General features: G+C 29.8%; 1 protein-coding gene across 1 annotated transcript; it reads left to right on the forward strand.

Moving 5' to 3' along the window:
- The first annotated feature begins 61 nt into the window (after positions 1-61).
- Positions 62-25,239, forward strand: bib (big brain). Its single transcript, XM_065499801.1, has 5 exons — positions 62-259; positions 2,474-2,640; positions 3,817-3,943; positions 17,844-18,051; positions 23,673-25,239. Exons 1-5 carry the CDS (start codon positions 72-74, stop codon positions 25,050-25,052), a joined length of 2,070 nt encoding a protein of 689 aa, XP_065355873.1. The 5' UTR covers positions 62-71; the 3' UTR covers positions 25,053-25,239.
- The last annotated feature ends 1,886 nt before the right edge of the window (positions 25,240-27,125 follow it).

A 27,125-nucleotide genomic window follows, 5' to 3' on the forward strand; every position in this document is an offset into this window, starting at 1 on the left:
AAAGCGGCAAAACTTAAAAGCCTGTCTTTTAATTTATTTTTGTAACAAACGGATATAAACTTTAACTAAACATGGCGGACGAAACGTTACATACTATACCATTGGAAAACAATATTGATGTTCATATAGTGACACTATTTGAACGTCTCGAGGCCATGCGCAAAGAAAATCAATGCAATATCTTAAATAATCGCCTCTCCAGCACCCTGCAGCCCAAGAGAAGCATGCAGGCAGAGATCAGAACTTTGGAATTCTGGAGGTAAGCTAACATTTTCAAATGAACTTTAACAAATTATATAGAAATCCCTTTACATATGAATTTTATGCCAAAACAATGCAGCTGTTTGATTTTGAATATTTTTTTGTTAGATTCCTTATCTAGACATTACAAAGAATACTTTGTTTATTTGTTTTTATGCTTCGATTCGTTCAGTGAGGAGTTTTTGTTTGAAACTCATGTTTATTTTGAATTGAAAATGATGACACCAACGCTTTTATTTTATTTTAAAAACAAATAATATGCAGATGTTTTAATTTCTTTTAAAATTTACAGTTTAAGTTTACAGTTAAAGAAATAATTTTTAGAGTTGAACAGTTTTGTAGAAATGTAATTTATTAGGCAGCTTATTAAGTTATAAGATCCATTTATTTAAAGAATTTACCTTATGAAAGAAAACATTAAAAAACACACTTAAAGAAATTATTGTTATATTTTAAATGTTTTCTTATTATATCAAAAATGTTAGCATTTTCCTTGGAATAATAGCACTTTTCGTATAACAAATTATTCAGGTATGTGATGGAAATCGATTTTTTTAAAAAATTCTGTCCTTTAAGAATATTTCACTTCTTTCAATTATATATCGCTGAAAATCCTCAAATAATATATGATTTAATGAATCTTAAATTTATTTTCTTGAAATCTCCAGGATTGTTTCAAAGTCTTTAGAAGACATCTGGGATATTTAACAAGAGATCATTTCTCAAAAACCCTTGGATTCACTTATCCAATGCAATTTTTTATTAAACATTTGGATCATTTTAAAGATTATTTAAAAGTCTTTAGAAGACATTATCCATACCATCTGGGATATTTAACAAGAGACTATTTCTCAAAAACCGTTGGATTCACTTATGTTAAGCAGCAGACCTTTTCTCAAAAGCTTTTGGATCTTTTTAAAGAAAATTTTCTTTACAAGAGTGTCTCAAAATATTTCAAATAGATTCCAAACTAATTTGTATAATTCATTTAATCGTAAACTATCAGATTTTTAACGGACTTTTCAACTTTTTGTTGCATCAAATGGTTGTCCCCAATCATTCTCAATAAATTCCTTAAAAGGACAAAAATCTTCAAACCTGTAAGTCGGCGATTCTGATAGATCTTCCATAAGATCAGCTACGGTTTCTGGTGGCTGTGTTGACAGGGCACTGATTATGGAGGCGTTTGCGATTTCTGTAACAGTTTTCATGATGATGATGATGATGAGGAGTAGTATGTGCAACTCCTCCACGGATTTGTCAAGGGTGGATAATTAGAAGATTGACTCGGGCATCGGGTTGGTTTGTCATCGAGTCGCAGATATAGAAAGGTCCTGACTTATCGGGTATCAGAAAATTACTAGATTATGGAACCAAATGAGCCGATTATCTCTGGAGGCCGCCTTCATAATCTAATTGTATTTTCTTTAAATCTCCTGGATTTAAGATAATTAACACCACCTCATCAATTTTCGATTGTTGGCAAGCTAGTTGAGATTAGATCCGATTAGATACTTATAAAGTATTAGTACCGGTCTCTAGCATTCAGTAAATAATCACTGGTTTATAGTTTTTGAATTGAATTTGACCTTTATATAAAGATATAAAGTTTCAGAAGCTGCGAACTTCATACATAGAACATAAACTCAGTTTATTGATATTTGAAATCCACTGCATGTTTAATGAAATTTTTAAAAGAAAAGACAGATTTATGTAAAAATTTGTTGATATTAGATCCGAGACCTCTCAAAGAAGATATAAATGGTTTCAATTGACTCCCTCCCATGATAACGCAATGTTAAAGTGTCAGGTCCCCTTCTTACAAAGTGTTAGAACCGATTTCTAGCTACCAGTAATCAATCACAGTTTTGTGTCAGTTCCTTTTGCTTTAGGGGAGTCAAAAACTTGCTAGAAAGGAAATTTCATATAGAATTGGAAAATATTTGAATTTTACACCAATATACATTTGAATTGATTGACATATTTCAATATTTTCTTAACATATCCAAACCTGTTAAAATTTGAGCAGCAATACATTGCAACTATTTATCTATCCCCATCATTTTTTAAAACAAATTCGGTATTTGTTCGAAAAATTTCTGATTTGGCAACAACTTTTAAAAATTACACAGTAAAAAAATTGTTTAACAACTTGTTTGAATTGTATTGAATTGAACCAAATTAAAACTCTCTTAATCCTTTTCCTTTACAGATCCATTATTGGTGAATGTTTGGCATCATTCTTTTATGTTTTTATTGTATGTGGAGCAGCGGCTGGAGCTGGTGTGGGTGCCAGTGTATCTTCAGTATTGTTGGCTACTGCCTTAGCTTCTGGTTTGGCCATGGGCACCCTGACACAATGTTTTCTTCATATATCGGGTAAGTAACAAACAACAACAACTACATCCACATCCATTTACAACATGCTCCCATTGTCAAATTTCAAGTGGGGTTGATGGTGTTGTTGTATTTTTTTTAACTGTACGGCGACAACACTGCATTTATGTTTGTTGTTGGTTTTGTGTTTACAAATATCAACAGTAAGAGAGTGAGTGAGGCTGTGTGTGTATAGCAATCATAATAGATTTTTTTAGTGCGTGGGAAAATGGGGAGAGAAGTTTCAAAGAATTTTGTTGTTTTTTCTGTTGGAGGGTGACATGTACATAATAAACAAATGATAAAGTCTTCAAGAAAACGAAAACGAAAACTTTTATACATATGGGGATTTTTTCTACTTCTTCTTATTGTTGTTTTTAAAATGATTCTATATTTGTTGTTTTTGTTGTTATTAACAAATTTTCAACATGTGTTGTTGATATTTTTTTGCGTTTTTCTTTATTTGTGGTTTGATGATTTTTAAATGTTAAACATGAAATTAATTGTTTTAAATTTAAAAAGATTAAATTGTGAATGCAAAATAATGTAATGTCAGTATCTGTACAAAATATTTCATAGATTTGTTGGTAAATAAACAATTATTTAGATTTTTTGTGGAAATCAGCGGTTTTTACGATTTCTCAAGCTCTAGTGGCACATTTCTTTAGGGTTTTAAATAATAATTTGCTTAATTTGGAGTAAATGTATGTATTTTTGAGAACGGTGTCCTACTCTCAGAATGATTTTTAAGTGTTAATATTTAAATTCGTTTAAAATATAAAAGAAATTATAGTATATTTGTATTAAATAATTTTAATAACTTTTTGCTCAATTAAAAATTATCATTTACTTATTCCTTGTTTTTCCCTGTAGTTTTATTTAAAACTCATTAAACTTATTTTTAAAACAAAATTTAATCTACTATCAACTAAGTCGGTTAAGAACGCACTCAAAACTTTTACTGTTTATTATTATTATTTTGTTAGAAGAGCTTAAACAAACAACACTTTTCTAAATTAACAACCTTTTTAGAAAACCTCCCTCCTAACCCCTCACTCTCTAACAAACTGTCAAAAAACAATTTCAATTATTAACTTAAAAAATGTGTGTTGCTTGCCAGAATTTGTTACAGGGATAAATTATAATATAGGTACTATATTTTTATCACTCTTTTAACAGGTGCTCATATAAATCCAGCCGTTACATTAGCAGCCTGTGTGATACGTAACATCTCACCCATGCGTGCTGCCATGTATATAACAGCCCAATGTGGTGGAGGCATAGCGGGAGCTGCTTTACTTTATGGGTAAGTTTGCTAAAATAAATAAACTACTTTTGCCAGCTAGCAAAAAATGAAAATAAACTTTCATAAACACTTTATAACCATACAAAACAAAGCCGAATGAATGAATGAAAACCAGGAATAAAATATTAAAGAAATATAAAAAAAAAATTCCTTTATTAAAATAAACATGTGAAAACAGAGTAGCAGCAAAAAACTTTGACCTCAAAACAACTAAAAGAAATCGTTACTTAATACTCTTACAAACGTTATATATGTTTGTATTTTTTTCTTTTCCATATTTTAAAAGTTTTCTTTATTTTTGCCATTAAAACTGCATCAGAAAGTATTTAAAAACACAATTTTAGCCACAAGCGTATGGTTTTTAAGCAAATTATTTACAAAATGTTACAATGTGGCTGTTTTTATGGCTTTGACAATGAGACAACATTGTTGGGTTTGTTATTGTTTACATTAAATTGTTTTTGCAATTACCGTTAATTGAGTGTTTAAGGGTTGCCAATAGGGTTTTAATTGCTTAAACAGGGCTGTTTAGGTTTAATAAGATATTTTTAAGGCAATATTTTCAAAATCTTTAAATAAAACAGGAAATTTATGATTATTAAGCTGAGAGCCTAAAAATTAATATAAAATTTCATGTTTATTAAATTTTTTAAACTTTTCTGCTGCACACATTTTAATTATGTCAACAATTGTTTGGTCTTTCTTTGGCTATGACAGTTATCAAAATTTGTTTTAAATTTTTCCTGTCTCTGTCGCTTTCAATGTGTCTGTGTTCATTGTGTAGCTGCGTTCTGGTTTCTTTACGCATTAATCCTTAAATTTAAACTTAATTTTTGCTGTCTGCTTGTAGCTTCTTTATATAAACAACGTATGTACATATTTTACGAATTTATGCGATACATATGCTGTTACATACATATGAAGATTTTTTCCGTATTTCGTTTTTATTTTGTTATAAAAATATATTGTAGTAACAATTTTTTTTTATTCAGAGTATGATTTTGGCAGCTGTATTTTGTGTGTGCCAAATGTGCTACTTTCATTTTTTTCCATCTTATTTTTTGTGTGTTTTTTTAATTCTTGTGGTGATAAAGAAAAAAATATCTTTCAAAGGAGTGAAATGTAAACTACTGTTTGTGTAAAAATAAAAAGGGTAAAATTGAGAATAAATGAAATATTTGTTGTCTTCTTGTCTCTGTTGGTATGTGAAAACCACAAATAATATTTCGACTTCCGTTTCTTTAAGCAAATCAAATGAAATTTTTTTACATATACGCAAACAAATTTTTTTTAAAATCTGAAACTACCTGCTCTATTATTCTATAAAATGTACAAAAATCTATTATTCTTACACTTTATTTGCATCCTGTTTGTTTAAACTAAACTAGCTACTCTATGACCCAAAAATATTGAAAAAAACATCTGCCTAAAAAGATTTCTTTAAACATGACAATCTACTTAAAATCTACTCCATTTTATTTTAAATTTGTTTAAGTACATACAAAAGGATCTCTTTTCTTAAAGTGATAGATATCCTGTTGTAAGATTTTCTATATTTGTGTAGGTGCCAGGAGGAGACATTTTAGTCTAGTAGTTTTTTACTACCTGCTGTTGTAATGAGTTTCTGTCATAGATCCTTTTGCCTGTAGATCCTTTTTAATGAGTTTATTTTTTTAGATTCTTTTTTAAGATTTAGAAAGAAATCTTTGTTCTACTTTAATACGTTGGATAATTTATTAAGCATGTCTTCTTTTGAAATCAAGATTTTTTTCGTATTGTAAATGACTGCGTACCATCTGTTACGGATTTTGTGTGTGTGGAAATATAGATAGAGGAATTTTATATTGTGTTTCTTTTTTTTAAGAGTTTTTTTGTTTAAAGTCACGTTACGCTGACCATTTACTAGGGATTCGTTTCATTGGTTTTTTAATCTTTTAAAGAACATTAAATTATCAGCTGCCATTCCGTTTTAAAACAGATATTTATTTGTTAACAGCTGTTAGTTTTTTAAAACTAACATGATTTTTGTTTAATCTTTAAATGTATCAAAGGAAAATTAAAGATTTGATTGATTGTGTTAATATTTTTATAGACAAAAGAAATTTGTCTTAGAATCATGGAGATTTCTGCTCAGGGGGCTAGGGTTAAAATTTAACAAATATTTACTTAAGATTACAGCAAATTATGTTAATAAATATGTAAATTCTTTTGATAAAAGTCCCTTTCGATTTATGATTTATTGCCAAGTTTTTTAATGAAAATATGTAAAATTAAACTGAAACTTTTATTTAAAAAATCGGACTTTTTTAATGGAAAAAATTGGCAATAATTAAAAAAGAGGCTTTTTACTTCAGTTGAATTAAAATAAAAACTGTCAAAACACGGTTTAGCAACCGATATTTATTAAAAAAAAAACACTTGAAGCAAGTAAAGTTAACAACCAGCAATTAACGTAAACATTGTTTCATTTTCCACCACGTTCCACGGCTACTAAAAAAACACTTAACACACACTACACACATGTTAAAAACTTAAGTACTTTTTACTTAAAACAATGTGCTAAAAAAAACCAAGCTGATAAAAATTTATTTTTTCCTGTTTTTAATAACAAACATGTGGTATCCTGCTTAAATTCTCAATATTTACAAGTATTTAAGAAAACACTTGAAAATAAACATAATGAAAACATTAAAACTAACTAAAATAATACAAGTACTACTTATTTAAGAATTAAACACTCGAATATACTTAAGATTTTAAACATAAAGTTGTTAAGATATGTCTGCCTTAATAGATGACATTATCTACATATTAATATTTCATTTCCAAGTGCTTGCATATGAAGTTACAAAATTTGTTATCTTAACGATAAATCTTTGTTTTAAAATTCTTTTAAAGTTTTTCCTTAAGTATTAAATATCCTGTTCAAAAGAAAATAATTAAGCATTTCATTAAATAATATCTAATTTCGTTTTAATAAACATAATACTATTTTTTTTTTGGGGTATAATCAAATTTTTATGTTTATTGGTCTGAGCACGTTCCATTTTCACCGCCATCGACTTAAAATCCTTGTTTTTTCATTGTTAATGCCAACACTACCATAATTATCAAAGAATTTCTTTAAGTTTCTTGCTTTTCTTTACTTGTTTGTTCACTGACCAACAAAAAAAATCACGAAACCTTTTTTTGTAGGTTGTTAATATGCAAACCGCGCGGTAGGTTCAACATATGCGCGCATGTGTAAAATCAACCACTAGCAAGCGGCGGCGCTTATCTTTTTGATTTTTTTCCTGTTTGGTGTTTTGTTTTAAAGTTTTGTGAATTCGACCCAAAAAATGAAATTTGTTTTGGTTTTTTGTTTCTGCTTAATTTCAGTGATTTTAGGCTATTTAAGTTGAAACCATTTGTTGGTAACATTTTAAAATTTATTTATATTGTATTAAAGCAATTTCAGTGTTTTATTAAAATCGTGCACTATTTTTATATACCTTGTTAGCCAAATCATAATATTTACATTTCATAGCGTTTTAATTGAAATCACAATATTTTTTTTTTCAAGCCTTCAATGGCAACAGTGCAAATAATGCAACCCTGTCTTACGAAAACGCTCTCACTTAAGACCAGTGATGCTCATTATTTAAAGTAAAAAACCAGCAAATGTTTTAAAACTGGCAAAATTCTTGAATTACGGTGCAAAATTATAAAAATTTGGAATTTTGTTTAAAAAAATTACAAAATTGTGATTTTTATTACAAAAATCTAAATATTTATTATTTTTCCAAAATAATTTGACAAAAAATGTTGGATAAAATTATCGAAATTCTAAATAATACAAAATTAGTTCTGAAAAAAATATTATTCTCTTCAATTTTATTTCTGTAGGATATATTTCAATTCGTTTATTATATCTGTTTTATGTATTTTCTTGTCATGTCTTGATTTTTTTTCTACCTCTCCTTAATAACGATGACTTCTGCATATTATAGAGTATTTTTGTTCCTGCACAAAAACAATACTTGGTCATTTTGGTCATTTATTTCTCTCCGTCCCCTAACCATTAAAACATACAAATTTCATAAACAACTGAAAATTTCAAAACCAAAACGGATACTTGAAATCAAGCATGCATATGAAGGCAAACCAAACCAAAAAAAAAAAACATATTGAGAAGTCATCATGGTGTGTCTTTTTGGAAACATCGGCTTTAAATAGGTTTTTTTTTCAACACGTGTTTAAATTTTAAAATTCAGGTTTGTTTTTTTATCATCTGCTTAAACAAACGAGTTTAATTTGATTCACCGAAAAAACCACCTGCTCCTGTAAAACATTCATAAAAATGTTGGAACAAAGGAAGAGTTAATAACAAGGGGTTTGTTGTTTTTTTTGTATATAAAAGAAAAATCATTTGTTAACGTTAAAGTGGATTGTGAAACTGGACTGAACTCAATTCAATATTGTAAAGTTCATTTTAAAAAAAAATTTCTTCAAGATTTTTACTAAAGATTGTTCACAATTTTATTTATTTTTTTTTATGTTAACTTAACATCCTTTAACTGCCAACACAGCATTACAGAACAGCAAAAAATTTAATTAAAAAATTCTAAAGCAATTAAATATTGTAACATGTAACATAAAAATGTCAACTATGAATTCTTGAAAGTTGAAATTTTAATGTAAAGCTATATATTATTTAAAGGGGTGTCAAAGTAGCCCTATAAACCATGTTTTTTTTGTGCCTTGTTATAATCAAAGATTTCTCAACATTTGTTTAATATTTTTATAGAAAGCTTCAGTCTTTAAATAAACAATCATGCTAAAGTAAACCATAATCTTTCAAAAGAATGTTCAAATAAAAAAGTCTTAGCTAAATATATTGGCAAATGAGTGTTTGTTTAGAAAAAGGTTTTTATTATTTTTTTCCGCCACAAATATTTGCAATAACTCATTGTGTGATACCAGCTACATAATCCTTTAGATCAATAAAAAAAAGTAGCACCAGTAAGTGCGAATTGTTGAATTTCTTATGCAAGCACTTGAAAATATTTATGAAATGCATTGGGTTAGAGTAAAAATAAATATTCTGTTCTCCAACTGTCATTAATAATAATCAATTTTCTAACACAAGACATTTGCAAATAGAATTTCTACCCTTTTTTTTATTGATGGCTGCAAACAAATATCCCGGTTTTATTGTTTTTTTATGACACAAGTCTACTATTGTTATTTTTGCAAACCAAACCTTATTTCAATTTCATATACTTAAATTGTATTTTTCGCCATAATCCACATTTGATCAACTCTATTTACACACGATGTAATAACTAAGTAATAGGAAACATATATTACAAAAAAAAAAACATTTTTTACAATTAAATAAAGGGTTATATTTTTCGCTAGATTTCACCCCAAAAAAAAAGGTCATTTAGTTCAATATTCTTATGCCAAATAACAAATTTATGGCCCTACTTTTAGTTTGCTAATTTTTTTGTTGTCAACTTCACTGCCTGAGTGCCCTGCTTGTTTGTTTGGTAAATGGTTGGCAATAAAGGGTTGTTAAACGGTGCGTCAGTGTGTAAATTTAATTGATTTATGTTTCTAATTTAATTGTATAGATTTTGTAGATAAACCAAGATTTTTTATTAGATTTTGAGGTTTCTGTGTAAAAAAAGTAACAGTTTTATATAAAGTTTAATACTTTCTTTTAATTACAATATAATCTGAAATGAAAGCAAAAGTTTCAAGGTTAGAGGAAAAGGAAAAATGGTACTGAAAATAATAAGTAAACATTTGAAACAAAAAGTTATTTGTTAGCCACGAATGCTTTCTTTAAAATCAAATTATCAACATTTTGAGGGTTATACAATTTGACAGTTGACAGCTGATATGTTTACAGTTTGACTGTAAACAATGTCACTTGAAAAAGGTGACAAGAAGAAGTCTATACTTTCCTTTAGTCTTTTATTAGCATTAGCCTATTTAGTTTCGGAATATTTTCTCTCCAAGGATCTTTATTGTTCTATCGACTGTTGTCTTCTTACAAGTTCAGTAAAAGTTCTCTTCTAAATAGGTTTTAGTTTTTATCAAGGCTGTCAGCATCTAGGATAAGTTGACATTTGTAACAAAAAGTTAATATTCGATTTGTGAGGAAAATCTTATTTTTAGGGAGTTGTTTATATCAAATTGTCAATATTATTAGAGGCATATAATTTGACAGTTACCATCTGCCATTTTTACAGTTTGATTTTAGTCTCCTTAGATCATGTCTTTTAAAGATCTTTAAGACAAATGTCTATTCTTATTCAAAAATGGTTTAATTTTATCGGGCTAATATGAGCCCGGGAGCAGATCATTTATATTAGATGTCAGTCTTCACGTTTTTCATAATATTAAGCCTCTATGTTTAAACACTCAAGGACATTTCAGATTTCATAATTTAATAGTGATTCCCAGAGATCATATTGCTGTTTGAGAGGCAACTACTTGTTACAGATTTTTAACTTTCCTTGTAGAAACTCAGCCTGAATTATTCCATAAGTTCGTAACTTCATGTCACTTCAGATATTCTTGATATATGTTGTTGTTGTTGTTGTTTCTAAAATCACTGAATTTATAAAACTTAAAAAAAGGTTTTACAATATTAAAAATCAATTATTTACTTCATTTGTTTTTCAAAATAATTTGCATATTTATTAAAAAACAACAATTCAAAATTTTGCACACTTCAAAAATATTATTACAGAAAATTAAAACCTCCACCATGAAACATATCATTGATCATTAATTTTCTAACAATTGCAAAATAAACATAAAAAGTGTAAATTTGTAATTGATAAATCAATCAGCGAAAAATATGCTAATGATTTTAAAATAAATGTAAATTTATTTGCAATTATGAAAGGCCTGTAATAACTCTGCCTAATATAAATTAAAAAGATAGAAATGTCAATGATTTCAGAGAGAAAGTGTAAAGTGTTGAAGTGCACTTTTTGCCAATTTGTCATAAATTTTACAGGGTTGCAAAATTTATAAATTTTTTTTGAAAATTTAATTTGCATATTTGATAAATATAATTATGAAAAATTTTGCACACTTGAAACATATTGTGCTCAAAATCAATTGATCATTAATTTGCTGCACTTTATAATAAAATTGGCAAATTTTAAATTAATTTATCATAAAGCATGAAAATTTATGCTAATGTTTTTAAAATTTGCCTTTAGGAAAATTTATGAATGTCCTAATGTTGACATTTATGGCAAATTGAGGATGTCACTGTAAAACCGTTAGAAATGCCAAACATTTAGAGAGGGGAAACAAATGGAATGTAACATTATACCATCAGCGCAAAAGTGGTGTAACCCACAATTTATCAAAATATAATTACAAAAGTGATGTAAGCTACCTTTTGGTATTCAAAAGCAGATGGAGCTAAATAATAGTTTTTGCACAGAGCATAATATAACAAAGTGGTGTAAATTGAATATACCACTAAATCAATAGCATGGGGTTACACCACTTTTGTACTGATAGCCTCATATATGGGAGATATTTCGATAAAATTATTTTAGGTTTTAAATTACGAAAAATCGTTCTCACTGGTTTGGTTTTCAGTGAGTTTTCGCTGTTCACAGTAAAGAAAATTATTTAAAAACTGACAAAACTCGCAAGTGTCAAAAATTATAAAAAAAATTGTTTTTTTATTTAAAAAATCTCTATAACTATTATGTTTGATGAATGAACTTAAAATATATAAATTTATTAAAAATATAGGTAAAATTTGTATTAATTTGACAAAATATTTTGGATAAAAATTTTAAAATTCTAATTTAGACAGAACTTGTATAATGTTTTAGAACAAATAGTCATAGAGTAATATACAAAGAGCGGAAAGTAGAAAGAAACTCAAACAAAAAATTATACCTACGAGTGTTGTTTTTGTTTTCACATAGTTTTTTTTAATAATAAATTCTTACCACTTAGGTTTTCGACAGCCAAGTTAGGTCTTTGACAGGAGAGTTTCCGATCTATGTATATTTCTCTATGGCGGAAACTAGAAAAGAAATCAAACAAAAAATGGCTCAAAAATTTATAACTTCGAGTGTTGTTTTTGTTTTCACATATTTTTTTTACAAATACATTCCTACCAATTAGGTTTTTGACAACTGAGTTAGGTTTTTGATAGGAGAGTTTCCGAACAACAAAGTGCAAGTAGTTGTAAAAAAAAGTATTTATACATATTAGTGATATTTTCTTAAATCCACTTCTGTACTTTTTAGAGATATTTTCTGCAATTTTTCACTTACAATAGTAGTTGAGCTGAAAGGTAGTTTTGGGATAACGATACCTTACCTTGATTAAAACATGACATTTTAAGTTCTAACAATAAAATATCAAAAACTTACACTTTTCTAATAAAGAAAACTGTTCAAATTTTATGTTTAAAGCAATTCCAAAATAATACCTGTTAATTATGGAAATCATTCGCAAAATTTAACCCATATGTTAATTTAGTTTCAATACAGAAATTCAATTGTCGCGTTTCGAATAAAATGTTTGCATATGCCACAAAAAAAAGCAATAAACAATTAAGGAAACTCTTTCGTTTTTTTGGGTTGTAGTTACACAAAACCAGTAACGGTTAACAAGTTGTAATTCACCTACATTTCCTCCCCCCTCTACTTAAAAAGAAACAGCATCTCATGACATACAAAAAAACATTTGGTCATAAATTTTAACATAAATTTGAATGCGCTTGTTGGTGTGTTACATTAAACATATGACAGGAAAAAAAGTGCAGCAGCAGACAGAATAATAAAAATTAAGTGACACTTATAAAAAGTGTCACAAGTAATAAAAAAATTATCACTATACGACTATCACAAACATTGGGTGTAATCTAAATACGAAAATGTAAATGGCAACCCCTATAACACACATTCAACTGCATCAGCAATAGAATAAGCAGCAGCATAAACAAACACAACAACAGCAACCACATAGATATAAACAATAGAGGGGTTAATTCAATTTGTGATTTTTATTTCTTTCAAAGTTTTATCAAATGAATATGTAACAAAAACCACGAAATTGTTGTTTATTATTATTATTTTTGTTTTTCTGTTTCTATTGTATAACAAGGAAATAATTTACATGGCATTTACATGCACACAAACAAACATCTAACGGTAGTTTATGATTAGCTGTAAATAATTCCCTTTTTTAAGGGTTTCCTTTGTTAATATATATTTTATTGGGATTTTATTCCCGTTTATTGTTTAATGCTAATCAATTGATAGGATTTTTATTTTATTTGATTAACTATGATAAAAAAAAACCTATAGATGATGGTTTTATTTGTATATAATCACTAGATTTTAAGAGGATTTAACAATAATTTTTGCAGATAAAAAAATCTTTTGGGACATGAATGCTGCTGTTAAGAGTTTTTTATGGTTATTGGGAAAAAAATTATGCAAAATACACAAGAAACACATATGTATATAATTTATTATAATAAATTATTTAAATAAAATTTAAGGGTGCTGAAAAGATTTAGGTAACTATTATTTAAATTGTTTAAGATTGTGGAATTTACTTAACGGGTTTTATTGTTAAATTGAAAAATTTTGAAACCTACATAGTTTACATGGGGCTAATTTGCAATTTTTTTTTAAACCGAAAAAATATTTAAAAAAAATTACATCCATCAATGTTTCATGGTTAATTACAAAGTTTTATTTCAATTAAATTTTGGATATTGCTAAAAATATGCAAATTTTTTAAACTACTTTGCATAACCATAAATAAATTGTGTTTCAAAATGTCGTAATTCAGCTCTGGGTGAAAAAAGAACTTGCCCGACATTATCCTTTAAGCGTTCCAACTTTCTATATGAAGATATATGTGGTCGACTGAGAACTTAATTAGAAAAAAAGAGCCAACATTTTTTGGAGAAAAGAAACCGACATCATATACATAACAATTTTGTAGCTAATTTTTCTCCAATTAAGCGTGTGAAACTTAAAACTTTTAAATTTTATTTTGTTTTTTCACTTTAAAATCTTAAAAAAAAACTGTACTGCAGAGGCGGGCTTAAATACTTGAACGCTTGATTGAACAAATAACTTAACAATTTAGTTTAAAATCTCTTTATATAAAAAGCAACAATTGCTGACACCCTTATATTAACATAAAATTTAAATACTTGAGAAAAAACCACTTGTTTTGATTGACAAATAAAAATTCAACCCCTTTTTTTTGTTAAGAAAAGAAATACAAAACATTTTAACTAAATAAACTTACTCGTTTATTTACATTTAATGCATCATTTAACTTTTAAAAGGTCTTAAATTCTAGAGAAAAATTTCACAGATAATAAAATCAGAAATCAGAAAAAAACAAATTTCTAAGCATGACGAAATTTTAAAATCAATTGTTTACATTTAATAATAATTGACTTTCCATTTGTTTGTTCGATTGATAAGTGTGAACAAATAATAATTAAACATCAATGTTTGTAATTATAGTTTATGGTCATTGTAAAAGAAAAATATTAAAAGGCTAGATTTGCCAAACTTATAAGGGTCTAAGGAAGGTTGTCAGTTGTCAAAAATATAAAATTGCCAATAGTAATAAATTTCTCATATGGCCAATGTTTGTTATTAAGTGTTGAAACTTCCCCCCTGAAAAATTTAATTTTAAATTATGACACTGTTTCATTAAATTGTATTTCCATTATTTTTATATTTATGGTCACATGTTTTTTAATTTTTCAATTAAATGGACAAGTGCGTTCATTTTACTTTTTCAAAATCAAGCATTGAAAAAAAATCTCTTCGTGTACGTTAAAGTAACAATACAATTTACAGTGTGCACAATTTTGTATTGAAAATCATAAGCGTGTTAATCTGATTAATTGTTCGTTTCTCAACACAAATTATCTTGACAATAGAGACTCTGTACAGCTGACTGCTCAAGAGGAGGGTTGTTAAAAGTTTATGGGTATTTTTAATGAAAATTAAGGACAGGATGTATGTATTCTTTTCACTTGTGGTTGTACTTTAGTTTTAAATATTTTAACGGTACAAAAAAAGGTTTCAATTACCACGACCATGTCTTCTATAACAAAAAAAAGACAAGCACTTATGCATGATACTTTAGTTTTTGTTGAAATTAAAACAAAATCTACTTGTTTCTCTCTTCTCAATAAATGATATACAAAATATCACATGTCAGTTGGATGTTACCAGAAGTGTTCAAACAAAAACGAACTTGGAAGAATGTTTGGAGAAGAACATGGTTTGTTTAGTTAAGCAGGTGGTGGGTTGCTGTAAAACATTTTTTTCTGAAACAAAATTAATTTATATTGATCATAAATAAAGAAAATGCTTAAGAAATTTGTTGAAAAATATAAAAAGATTCAATAACTTTAAAAATTTCGGGACTCTGCTGATCTTTCCATTTTAATGAAACCCAGCTTTCATCTTGCGAAATTCTTATGTATTTGGGTAAATGTCAACAGGACTAAATCAGCTGTGTTTCACTAGAACATTTCACTATTTTTTAGAATAAACAAAAAGTACCACAATAAGTACCATTGGAAGAAATAAAAAGTTTCGCTAAGCCCGCCATTATAGGATCTTCGCCCATTTTCGCAATGTTTAGTTCTTTTTTAACTAGACAACATTGTTTCATTAAAAAATACCAAAAACAATACTCAAGATCAGGAGTTTAGATTATGCGTATGAATCACTCAGTCAGTAATGTTAGACCCCTTTCACACTAGGCAATTTGTTTTCTTGTTGGGCAACTAAATTGTCTAGTGAGAATGGGGACTTACTCTTTTACATACAGTGGTAAACAATACAATGGAAACTTTTCCAAATATGCAATAAATAGGTCAAAATACAAACAAATTCTTAAGAAGCTTTGTTTTTTTTAGTACATATTTCAAAAAATAAGAACATACTTACATTCGGAAAATAGAAAACAAGCTAAAAAGTATTCATTATTATGGCCAAAAGAATGGAAACTTAGGTTTCATTTAAAAAAAAATTGTCTGGCACCTATGGAGACTCGGTATTTTGTTGAATAGCACTCAAATTTGAAAAATTTTCTTCTCCATAACCCGACTTTACCTCCGACATTTTTAAACACAAAAATTTTGCAAGAGCGGGCCCTACCAATGCTACACTTTACCTGCTTTATAAACTGTTTACCATTTAGTGGTAAATGTTTATCTCTTTGTTTATTACTTCAAACTGTTCTCTTCTCTTGTTTTATTTTCCTTTTGACCTCCCTTTAAAACAATAACAATTTATAAACAAATTTGCAAATTTAAACCCATTTTTTTGTAGTTGTTGTTGTTTTGAACAACCTTTAATCAAAGTAAATGATGATGCCGTCATTGTATGTTGATTATATGACCGTGGGAAAAAATACCATCTTCCTCTATAGAAACACACATCCTTACATAAACAGTAATGAGAATCCCAGCAGTTCTGGGTGACTTTCCAGAATTAGTTACATAAATAACTGGAATCAATTGATCGTACATAGATAACAAAGAGACTGTCTGATAGCTGGCCCAAAGTAGTCAACGCTTGGAATTTACATACTGGTTACATAGAGTCAGTTACCTAACAGGTTACTTGATTAGCTACATTAGTAGTTATTTTAACATGTAATGTTATTTGTAACATGTGCTATGAGGAAGCTAATTGACCTCAAATAGTCAGTTAAAAAGACATCTCCTAGACAGTCCAATAGCCGTTTGCTTGTAAATTAATCTTCCTCCGAATACTCTACAATAGTTAACTTCTGTAAAATAACTACTTTCTAAAGTGTAATACAAAATAAACGTTTAATGTGACTACACTCTAGATTACTTAGAGACTCTTAAATGACGATTGGCTTCCGGCTAGATTACCTGGGATGCATAAAGTAACCAATTGACTTCTCTCGGCGCTACAAAGGGCACATACGTGTCAAATGACTAAAAATATATAAATTGGAGTCAGACAGGGATACATTGATTCCTTGTAAATCAGCTGGGTAGGGATGAGAATGACATGGTCAATGTACAAGTGTTGGTGGTAAATGTGGCTGGCAGTTTGGCTTTAGTACCTTTTGCATTGTTTTGATATTTGCAGCACTACAAAGGTTCAACACTTAAATATACTTGTTCGAATGATTTGTTTTTCATCTTGTTGTAGTAGTTTTCTACCTTTTTGTTGTCTTAACTGACGAGGTCTTATTAAACTTTGTTTTATTCTGCTACTCAAGCTTCTGCTGCAGTCGCTGCTTTTGTGGTACCTACTTGTGTATATAGTTGTTGTTGATCATGATGTCTTACAAAATGATTGTGTTGATGATGACCTATACCTTTAGAAAAAAAAAGCTCTTGGATTTGCCAAGGAATCATTGAGAGCTACAACAAAAAAAAACACAAAAATGCAAAAAAAAAAATAAATAAAAAAGGAAAGATGGTGTTATGATGTGAACCTTTTTTTTTTTTGGGCTGCAACAAATTTGTGCAAAATAAAACCCAAAAAATCTGTTCACACATCATATGCTAAAGTTGTGTGCTGTAGCTGCTTTTTGGCAGCAGTAGGTCCTATACAAAGTGAATTATGAGAATTTTTAGGATTTTTATCATTGGCTTTGACTTTACACTGTTATTAGTAGTGTTGTTGTTATCCCTTTGCACTTGTGTGGTTGTTGTTGCTAAATGTTAAATCTCAGATTACCTGGGAATCAAACTTGAATAATAATAAAAAGGTTAAACATGCAAGTGACCTTAACATGAAAATAGTTTTTAGTGCCTATATGTATATCCTTAAATATTTTTAAATTAATAAAATCTAAATTTTTTATATTTGTTTTTGTTTTCTTTTAGTGTCACCGTGCCCGGTTATCAGGGTAATTTACAGGCGGCCATTTCTCACAGCGCCTCTTTAGCAGCCTGGGAACGTTTTGGTGTGGAATTTATTTTAACATTTGTTGTTGTCTTGACATATTTCGTTTCAACGGATTCCGTTAAAAAAGTTATGGGACATTCAGCCTCCGCCATAGCAGCCGCCTATAGTGCGTGCAGTTTTGTCTCGGTAAGTTGTAAATAAAAAACTGATTTTTTTCTTTAGTTTTTTGTAATATTTTAGCATCTTGTAATTTGTTTCGTTCCAAAACAAAAAACACCTGCTGTTTTGGTATTTTCTTAAACAACTCTTTTTTTATTTATATATAGTATAAAAAAAAATCGCCAGCAATTTACTAAAGATTTACTTGCAGTGCGTCTCGTTAATGTTGTGAGCTTGTAAAAATCTTAAGGTTTCTTTCTCTGGGTCTTTAGTTTGTCATATGATTCCATTTTCATTTCGTACAAACTTCAAAGGCGGCAAGGTTTATTTTTTTTTTCTTTTTTTGGTTTGTCTTTATTTCATATTTAACATGATGTTTCAGGGGCGACCTTCAATCCAAACAACTTGGTTTAAGAAAATGCAAACAAAAACATACATACGTATTGATAAATGTAAAAAAAAATTATCCTTAATGACCTCAAGATTCATGACAGCAGCTAAAAATAGTTAAATTAATGAATTTATGGTCTCATAAACAAAATTTAAAATTAAAACAGCCACTATAGAATTACCAGAATAACGTTTAAAAGAAAATCGTTACAAAATGTAAAAAATAAACTGGGCTGGTATCAATTGAATAGCGTTTTTTAAATATGGCAGCTCTTTTCATAATGTAAATAAAGCAACAGTGATGCTAATTTTATGGAAAATTATAGCGGTGCTTAACAAGCATTAAAAAGCTTCAAATGGGAAAATGCTTCTTCTAATTTGATTATATTTGATGAAAACAATATTTGTTTGGAAATAAGCATTAACCCTTTAACCGGCAAGGCTGTCTTTAGGCGGGTATGTTATTTTTTTTTTCAAACAATAACCTGGTATATTATTTTACCTCGAAATAAAATTGGCCGGTTAGAGGGTTAATAACTAAAATTTATATTAAAATCAGAGATCGTAACGATTATAAGTTGTATTATCTATATATATAAAAGAGTAACGTTACTGACTGACTGACTGACTGACTGACTGACTGACTGACTGACTGATTCATCATCGCACAGCCCAAACGGCTGAAGCTAGAATCACGAAATTTTAGCTGTGGGTTCCTCCCTCCCCAAAACGATCCGATAAGAAGGGATTTTTGGAAATTCGAACGTTTAGGGGGTAAAAAAGGGTAAAAACGGGTAAATTCGGTAACCTTATATCTTCAAAACTAATAAAGATACAAAAAAACTTAAAATAGCATGTTACTCCATTTAAAAAATAAGCTGACAGGTGTTTCGTACTTTTTGGAAATTCGAAACTTTTAGGGGAGAAAACGGGTAAAAACTGTATTTTGGTACTTTTTTTGCACCCTATGTATCTTTTAAAGCAATAAACATAGAAACAAATTTTAAATCGTATTCTTTAATTAACAAAAAATAAAAAATATAAGTTTGGTACTTTTTGGAAATTCGGACCTTTAAGGGATAAAAATTGTGTTAATTTTTGGTACTTTTTCATAAAATATGTTTTTTTATAATTTGACATAGACATACGAATATTTTATTATGAGCTCCCACCACGTTACAGAAATTTATTTGAATGAAATTGTACCACCTCAATGGGGATAAAAAAGGTACCAAAAAGGGGATAAAATCGGGAAAATACATTATATTTGAAATTATTAAGCCAATTTTGATAATTTTTTTAACGTTGGTTCCTGGATTCATACAAAAATTAACTAACAGCGTGTTATTTGCAACTCGAGTACCAAGGTGTATATTGGGCCAAATCCGGGTAAACAGTTTGGTACTTTTTTTAAAACATATTTATTCTTGGGCACATTAACACAGATTTTAATATTTTGATACATGCCTATAGCATAAACAATTTTGGCAAAATGGAATATTTTTAAATTTCAAACTTGAGGGGTGTTCAAGTAAGAAAAGGGAAATTGGTACTTTTCTCCTAATGGTACTTTTTTAAAAATTTCAATTATTTCAGTAATCGACATTAAAGTTAGCTGATATTTATTTGAGTGAAGTTAGTGTTAGGAATAGGGGATAATATTTAGGTACCAAAATGTGTGAACTGAACTATAGGTACTTTTTTGTTCATCTAATGGTACTTTTTTGAAATTTCTATAATAATGGACTTAGAAACATGAAATTAAACATATATGGTCCTAAGTGAGTGAGAATTCTAGCGGGGGACTTTTTGGTACTTTTTCTTTATTGGAATGGTACTTTTTGTAATTTCTTCACCAATGAACCTAGAAACATGAAATAAAGCTTATATATAAACCGAGTGAGTGGAAAACCACAAGTGTGGGTTTTTTGGTACTTTTTCTATATTCTAATGGTACTTTTTTGAATTTTCTATAACTATGGACTTAGAAACATGAAATTAAGCATATATGGTCATAAGTGAGTGAGAATTCTAGGGGGAGACTTTTTGGTACTTTTTCTTTATTCTAATGGTACTTTTTGAATTTTCTATAACTATGGACTTAGAAACATGAAATTAAGCATTAAGTCCTAAGTAAGTGATAATTCTAGGGGGAGACTTTTTGGTACTTTTTCTTTATTCGATTGGTACTTTTTGTAATTTCTTCACCAATGAACCTAGAAACATTAAATAAAGCTTATATGGAACCGAGTGAGTGGGAAACCACAAGTGTGGGCTTCTTGGTCCTTTTTCTATATTCTAATGGTACTTTTTTGAATTTTCTATAACAATGGACTTAGAGCCATGAAATTAAGCATATATGGTCCTAAGTGAGTGAGAATTCTAGGGGGAGACTTTTTGGTACTTTTTCTTTATTCGAATGGTACTTTTTGTAATTTCTTCACCAATGAACCTAAAAACATGAAATTAAGACCGGAGTGAGTGGGAATCCACAAGTGACTGCTTTTTGGTACTTTTTCTATATTCGAATGGTACTTTTTGAATTTTCTGTAATAATGGACATAGAAATATGAAGTTAAGCATATATGGTCCTAAGTGAGTGAGAATTCTAGTGGGAGACTTTTTGGTACTTTTTGTTTATTCTAATAGTACTTTTTTGAATTTTCTATACCAATGAACTTAGAAACATGAAATTAAGCATATATGGTCCTAAGTAAGTGCGAATTCTATGGGGAGACTTTGTGGTACTTTTTCTTTATTCGATTGGTACTTTTTGTAATTTCTTCACCAATGAACCTAGAACCATGAAATAAAGCTTATATGGAACCGAGTGAGTGGGAAACTACAAGTGGGTGCTTTTTGCTACTTTTTCTATATTCTAATGGTACTTTTTGAATTTTCTATAATATAATGGACCTAAATATGAAACTAAGCGTATATGGTCCTAAGTGATTGAAAATTCAAGCGGATACCTCATGGTACCTTTTGTTTATTCTAATGGTACTTTTTTTTAATTTTCTATAGCAATGGACTTAAAAACATGAAATTAAGCATACATGGTCCTAAGTGAGTTAGAATTCTAGGGGAGACTTTTTGGTACTTTTTCTTTATTCGAATGGTACTTTTTGTAATTTCTTCACCAATGAACCTTGAAATATAAAATAAAGGTTATATGGACCAGAGTGAGTGGGAATCCGCAAGTGGCTGCTTTTTGGTACTTTTTCTATATTCTAATGGTACTTTTTTGAATTTTCTATAACAATGGACTTATAAACATGAAATTAAACATATATGGTCTTAAGTGAGTGAGAATTCTAAGGGGACACTTTTTGGTACTTTTTCTTTATTCGAATGGTACTTTTTGTAATTTCTTCACCAATGAACCTAGAATCATGAAATAAAGCTTATATGAACCCGAGTGACTGGAAAACCACAAGTGTATACTTTTTAGTACTTTTTCTATATTATAATGGTACTTTTTTGAATTTTCTATAACAATGGACTTAGAAACACGAAATTAAACATATGTATATGGTCCTAAGTGAGCGAGAAGTCTAGGGGGAGAATTTTTGGTACTTATTCTTTATTCAAATGGTACTTTTTGTAATTTCTTCACCAATGAACCTAGAAACATTAAATAAAGGTTATACGGACCCGAGTGGGTGAGCAACTACAAGTGGGTGCTTTTTGGTACTTTTTCTATATTCTAATGGTACTTTTTGAATTTTCTATAACATAATGGACCTAGAAATATGAAATTAAGCGTATATGGTCCTAAGTGATTGAAAATTCAAGCGGATACCTCATGGTACCTTTTGTTTATTCTAATGGTACTTTTTTTTTAATTTTCTATAGCAATGAACTTAAAAACATGAAATAAAGCATACATGGTCCTAAGTGAGTTAGAATTCTAGGGGAGACTTTTTGGTACTTTTTCTTTATTCGATGGTACTTTTTGTAATTTCTACACCAATGAACCTAAAGCCATGAAATTAAGCTTATATGGACCCGAGTGAGTGGGAAACCACAAGTGGGGGATTTTTGGTACTTTTTATATATTCTAATGGTACTTTTTTTGAATTTCCTATAATAATGGACCTAGACTTTCCAAAAAATCGAAGAATTTCAAAACCGCGGTTTCGGTTTTAAAAAATTAAAAACCGATCGGTTTCGGTTTTGTGATAATTTATTAAATCTTAAGTATTATAGAAACAAAATTAGTTGATAATACAGGAAATGATATACAAATCTAAAATTCAAGCTTGACGGGTTATGGTTTAGTGAATGCGAATTTAAAAGTGATAATCAATGGTACTATTTCCTTATTGCAATGGTACTTTTTGAATATTTTATAATAATAAACATACAAATTTAAAATTAGGAACACATTTTGCATTTTCTATAATAATGGACCCAGAAATATGAAATTAGACATTTACAATTAGATTCACAAAGTGAGACTTGATAGTACTATTTCTTTCTTCTAATTGGGGTGGCGAAGCGCACCGGGTCAGCTAGTAAAACATAAATTATATGATTTTCTAAGGAAAACAGTTAGCTATAGCAGAAAATCCTTCAATTAATCCTTATAGAAGGAAATAAAAATCATTCCGTGTTCCGATTGTACATCTTCTGAAAATAACATTGATGTCATCAATTATTTTTTCCTTGTATCTGATTTTTTTTTTTTGGAATTTCAAGAATTATCATTATTTTCTGTCCCCGATTAAAATAAAACACCCTTATTAGTAATTAGAAACCTAACAAAATTCTGTTGGCAAATATTCAAAATGATCGCTAGAAAATAGCAACAAACACCATTTCATAATTATTCCTTTTACATCCTTAATGACATTTTCTGAACAACAAATAAATACTGATTTTAAACTAAATAAAACACTATAGTTATTTTTGAAAAGATCCCTGTGCACCATGATCATTTTGCACAGGTTTTCCAAGTATTGTTCAAACAACAAAAGGAAAAATAAAGAATTAAAAGGAAAAAATAAACCTGCAGCTGCATGTTGCTATAATACATATGTACCTGCTCTTCAATAATAGAGCAAATGAAAGGAAATCCAACAGTTTTCAGTAAAACGAGAAACTGTGGGAAAATCTTTAGGCAGCTGTTTGTTTAGCTGTGAAACTATTTATATACTTTGTACATCCTTTGTGATTGTAATGTTTATCATGTAGATCCTTTTTTTTAACAACTTGCAACAAAATTTAATGTTTTCTTTATTCATCTCAAATTACAGATGCCGTATTTAAATCCTGCTCGCTCATTGGGTCCCTCTTTCGTTTTAAACAAATGGGATAATCATTGGGTGTACTGGTTTGGTCCTTTGGTAGGTGGCATTGCTTCGGGTATTGTTTACGAGTTTATTTTCAATACAAAAAGAAATGCCCGCCACAGTAAGGCTTCCATAGATAATGAATCTTCTTCCATTAATTCCGAGGATGAATTAAACTATGATTTGGATATGGAGAAACAAAATATGCATGGCAAATATCCGGCTACTTTCCAAAGAGCACAAGCCGCCAACACCGCACCAGCACAAAATCCTGCAGCTACTGCTCCCGGTAGTAATGGCAACTATTGCCAGAATTTGTATACAGCACCACCCAAGTTCGATCAGGCAGAACCCTTGTATGGTGGCACCCGTTCCATGTACTGTCGCTCCCCCACACTGACACGCACCAACTTGAATCGCTCGCAATCGGTCTATGCTAAAAGTAATACAGCCATTAATCGTGATATAGTGCCACGTTCGGGTCCCTTGGTGCCAGCTCAAAGTTTATATCGCATGAATGCCCAACAGAACCATCAGCAGCAGCAACAACAGCAACAACAACAGCAGCAGCAACAACAGTCTTCCCATTTGCAAAATCAGAATTTACAAAATCAATTGCAACAGAGAACGGAAAGTATTTATGGTGTACGCTCTTCGACCAGACAAACTCAGCAGCAGCAGCAACATCCAAACCAAATGCAACATCCCCAAGTAGGACAGCTAATGCAACATCCACAGCAACAGCCACCCCAACAGCAGCAGCAACAACAACAGCAACCACCACAACATCCCAGCCAAGATGCACCTCAAGGTTTCCAAGCAGTTTATGGCACCAGACACAATCCCAACCCCATGGATGGTAGTCAGAAATATGATCGTCGTCCTGAATCCGTTTATGGCATGACAGTACCCCGCAATCGCGGTCAATCAGCCCAATCCGATGACAGCTCCTATGGTTCTTATCATGGCTCATCGGTAACGCCACCAGCCCGTATTCCCAGCACTGAGCCACCCATGTTGTTATATAATCCACCTCCTCAACCAAATCACAGTCAAGTGTCTTCCAGCAATCCCTCGGCCATGAGAACGCAATCCGAACGTAAAGTCTCTACACCGGTAGTATCGTCACAAGCTTCCTCAGTTACTTCCACAACGGTGGGACAGTATACAGCAAGTCAAGGGCCACCACAGGGACCACCCTCGCTACAGCAACATCAGCAGCAGCAACAACAACAACAACAGATGATGGTACAACATCAACAACAGCAGCAACAACAACCACCACCACCCCATCCCCAGCAACAGCACCAACATTACGGCATGCTGCCTATGAGATCCAATTGAAAACGGCTTTCCTGGAGCCCGGCTCTAAATGAATGTGCGAAAGAAATACCATTGCCAATTGTACTTGAAAAGTTTACGTTGAAGGAGAAAGATGATAAGGAGGATGCATGAGTGTTTGGAGGCTGGAGTAAGTTTGGTTTAACAAAAACTATAACATGTTTCAGTTTAAATAAACTAAATCTGGGGAACTAAAGCTTTAACGAATTTGTGCCCTTTGCTCCTAAATCATAATACTCAGCTTTTAAATAAGCAACGAAATGAAAACAAATTGTTTGTTAAGTTGTGTTGTTACTTTCACATCTGTTTCAAATGATACTATTTTCAACTATAATTGGCAATAATGTAAATAAGATTAAAGCTGTAGTAAAAATATCAATTTAATTACACTTTATGGATAATTATATTGTTTTACTCGTAACAAAATTATCTATAAAGTGTCATCATGTTTTTATTAGTGCGAGCTCAGTTTTAATCTTAAATTCTAAAATTAATTCAAAGTATTCCATTTGAATATTTCTCCCAAAAGAAAAAAAAATACAATATTATAAAAGTCTTTCAAATCTATAGGCCTTTATGGCCCCTAAACTAGATAGATTATAGTAATGTCCAAAGGAACTCTGTCACTAAATTAATTATAAAACTGTAGTATATAAATAATGCAAGGTAACATCAATTCAACCTTATATCCCTTATTAGTTTAGTAACGCTCTAGATATTAAATAAAAACAAACCCACTAAAATGATAACATTTTACTGAAACGTTATGATATGGAACTATAAACCTTGCGCAAAAGTCACTTAACTATAACTAACATTAAACCATAGTTAATTTTAACACCCTGATTAGTAAGCTATACGTTATACTTATATGAATTTATGTTATGCAACTCCTTAATATTAAACAATAAACTTGTGAAAATTCAACTTAATTCAACAAAATTTTAATCCAATTCCAATCATTAATTCAATTCAAATTTATTTGTGTAACTTTTTTTTAAAAAAAAAAAAACCCAAGTTTAGACTGAATATCATTTTATAACTGTTTAACATTTAAGTATTTTACTTTTTTAATCTTACCGTTTTTAATCTTAAACTTAATTCCTAACAGTTTATTTGAATATTTTATTATATGTATCATTAAGTAGATTTCAATACAAATTGTGTGTAAATAGTATTTCTATTAAGTTAAGTTTAATTAATTTCCCTAAGAATTGTATGTAAAAATTACCAATATAGTTAATGAAAACTACAAAAAAAAAAATAAATATTTACCGTATATATATATATATGAATTCTCTATATCGAAAAGAAAAATGTCGTTATTATTTCAAACAATAAACTTACTTATTCTGGACCTCTTTCTACCATGCAGTATAGAGGTTTTTCCATTTCGATCAATCTTGTGCCGTTGTTTTGGCAAGATTCTAGGCTCGATTCTTTGTTCTGTCAGAATATTGTTGATAGTGTCCTGCCATGTTATTCTTCTTCTTCCACTGCTTCTCGTACCACTCGGTCTTGCTTCTGATACTCGTTTCGGTAGGCGGTTCTCTGGCTTTGTAGCCACATGTCAAAACCATCTTAGCTTATTGCGTTCGCTTTTCCGTCTTCGCTAATTGTGACTCCCAAGTAGCATAAGTGTTCAACTTGCTTTAATGCTTCAGATCTTATGTAGATTTGATGATGACTTCTATCGCGACTTATCATGGTTTCCATTGGAGAGATTCCGCTGATTTTGCAACAATGGTCACATCATCTGCATATGTTAACATTGAAACTTTCACTGATTGCATGTTCGAATTTCCTACCGTCATTGGATGCATCCCTGCAAGATTTGATTACGTAATCCATCAGTATTATAAACAGATAAGGACTTAGTATATCGTATTGTCGCACACCTTGTGTTGTCATAAATTCTTCGGATATTGTATTCCCGGTTCTTACATAATGTCGGCATATTTCGTAAAAGCTTTTGATTCGTCTGATCAATATGTTGTCAATATTCCGTTTCTGAAGCACCTCCCATATTTGTTGCCATTTTACCGTATCGAAAGTTTTCTCCAGGTCTATAAAGCA

Source organism: Calliphora vicina, chromosome 2 (genome assembly GCF_958450345.1).
Source record: "Calliphora vicina chromosome 2, idCalVici1.1, whole genome shotgun sequence".
In the NCBI taxonomy this organism is placed as follows: domain Eukaryota; kingdom Metazoa; phylum Arthropoda; class Insecta; order Diptera; family Calliphoridae; genus Calliphora; species Calliphora vicina.

Bases quoted from the DNA above. Each gene is read 5' to 3' on its own strand.
- bib (XM_065499801.1), top strand. From the start codon at position 72: ATGGCGGACGAAACGTTACATACTATACCATTGGAAAACAATATTGAT. The intron at 3,944-17,843 runs GTAAGTTTGCTA...GTTTTCTTTTAG, and splicing joins GGAGCTGCTTTACTTTATGG to TGTCACCGTGCCCGGTTATC. The intron at 18,052-23,672 runs GTAAGTTGTAAA...CTCAAATTACAG, and splicing joins GTGCGTGCAGTTTTGTCTCG to ATGCCGTATTTAAATCCTGC.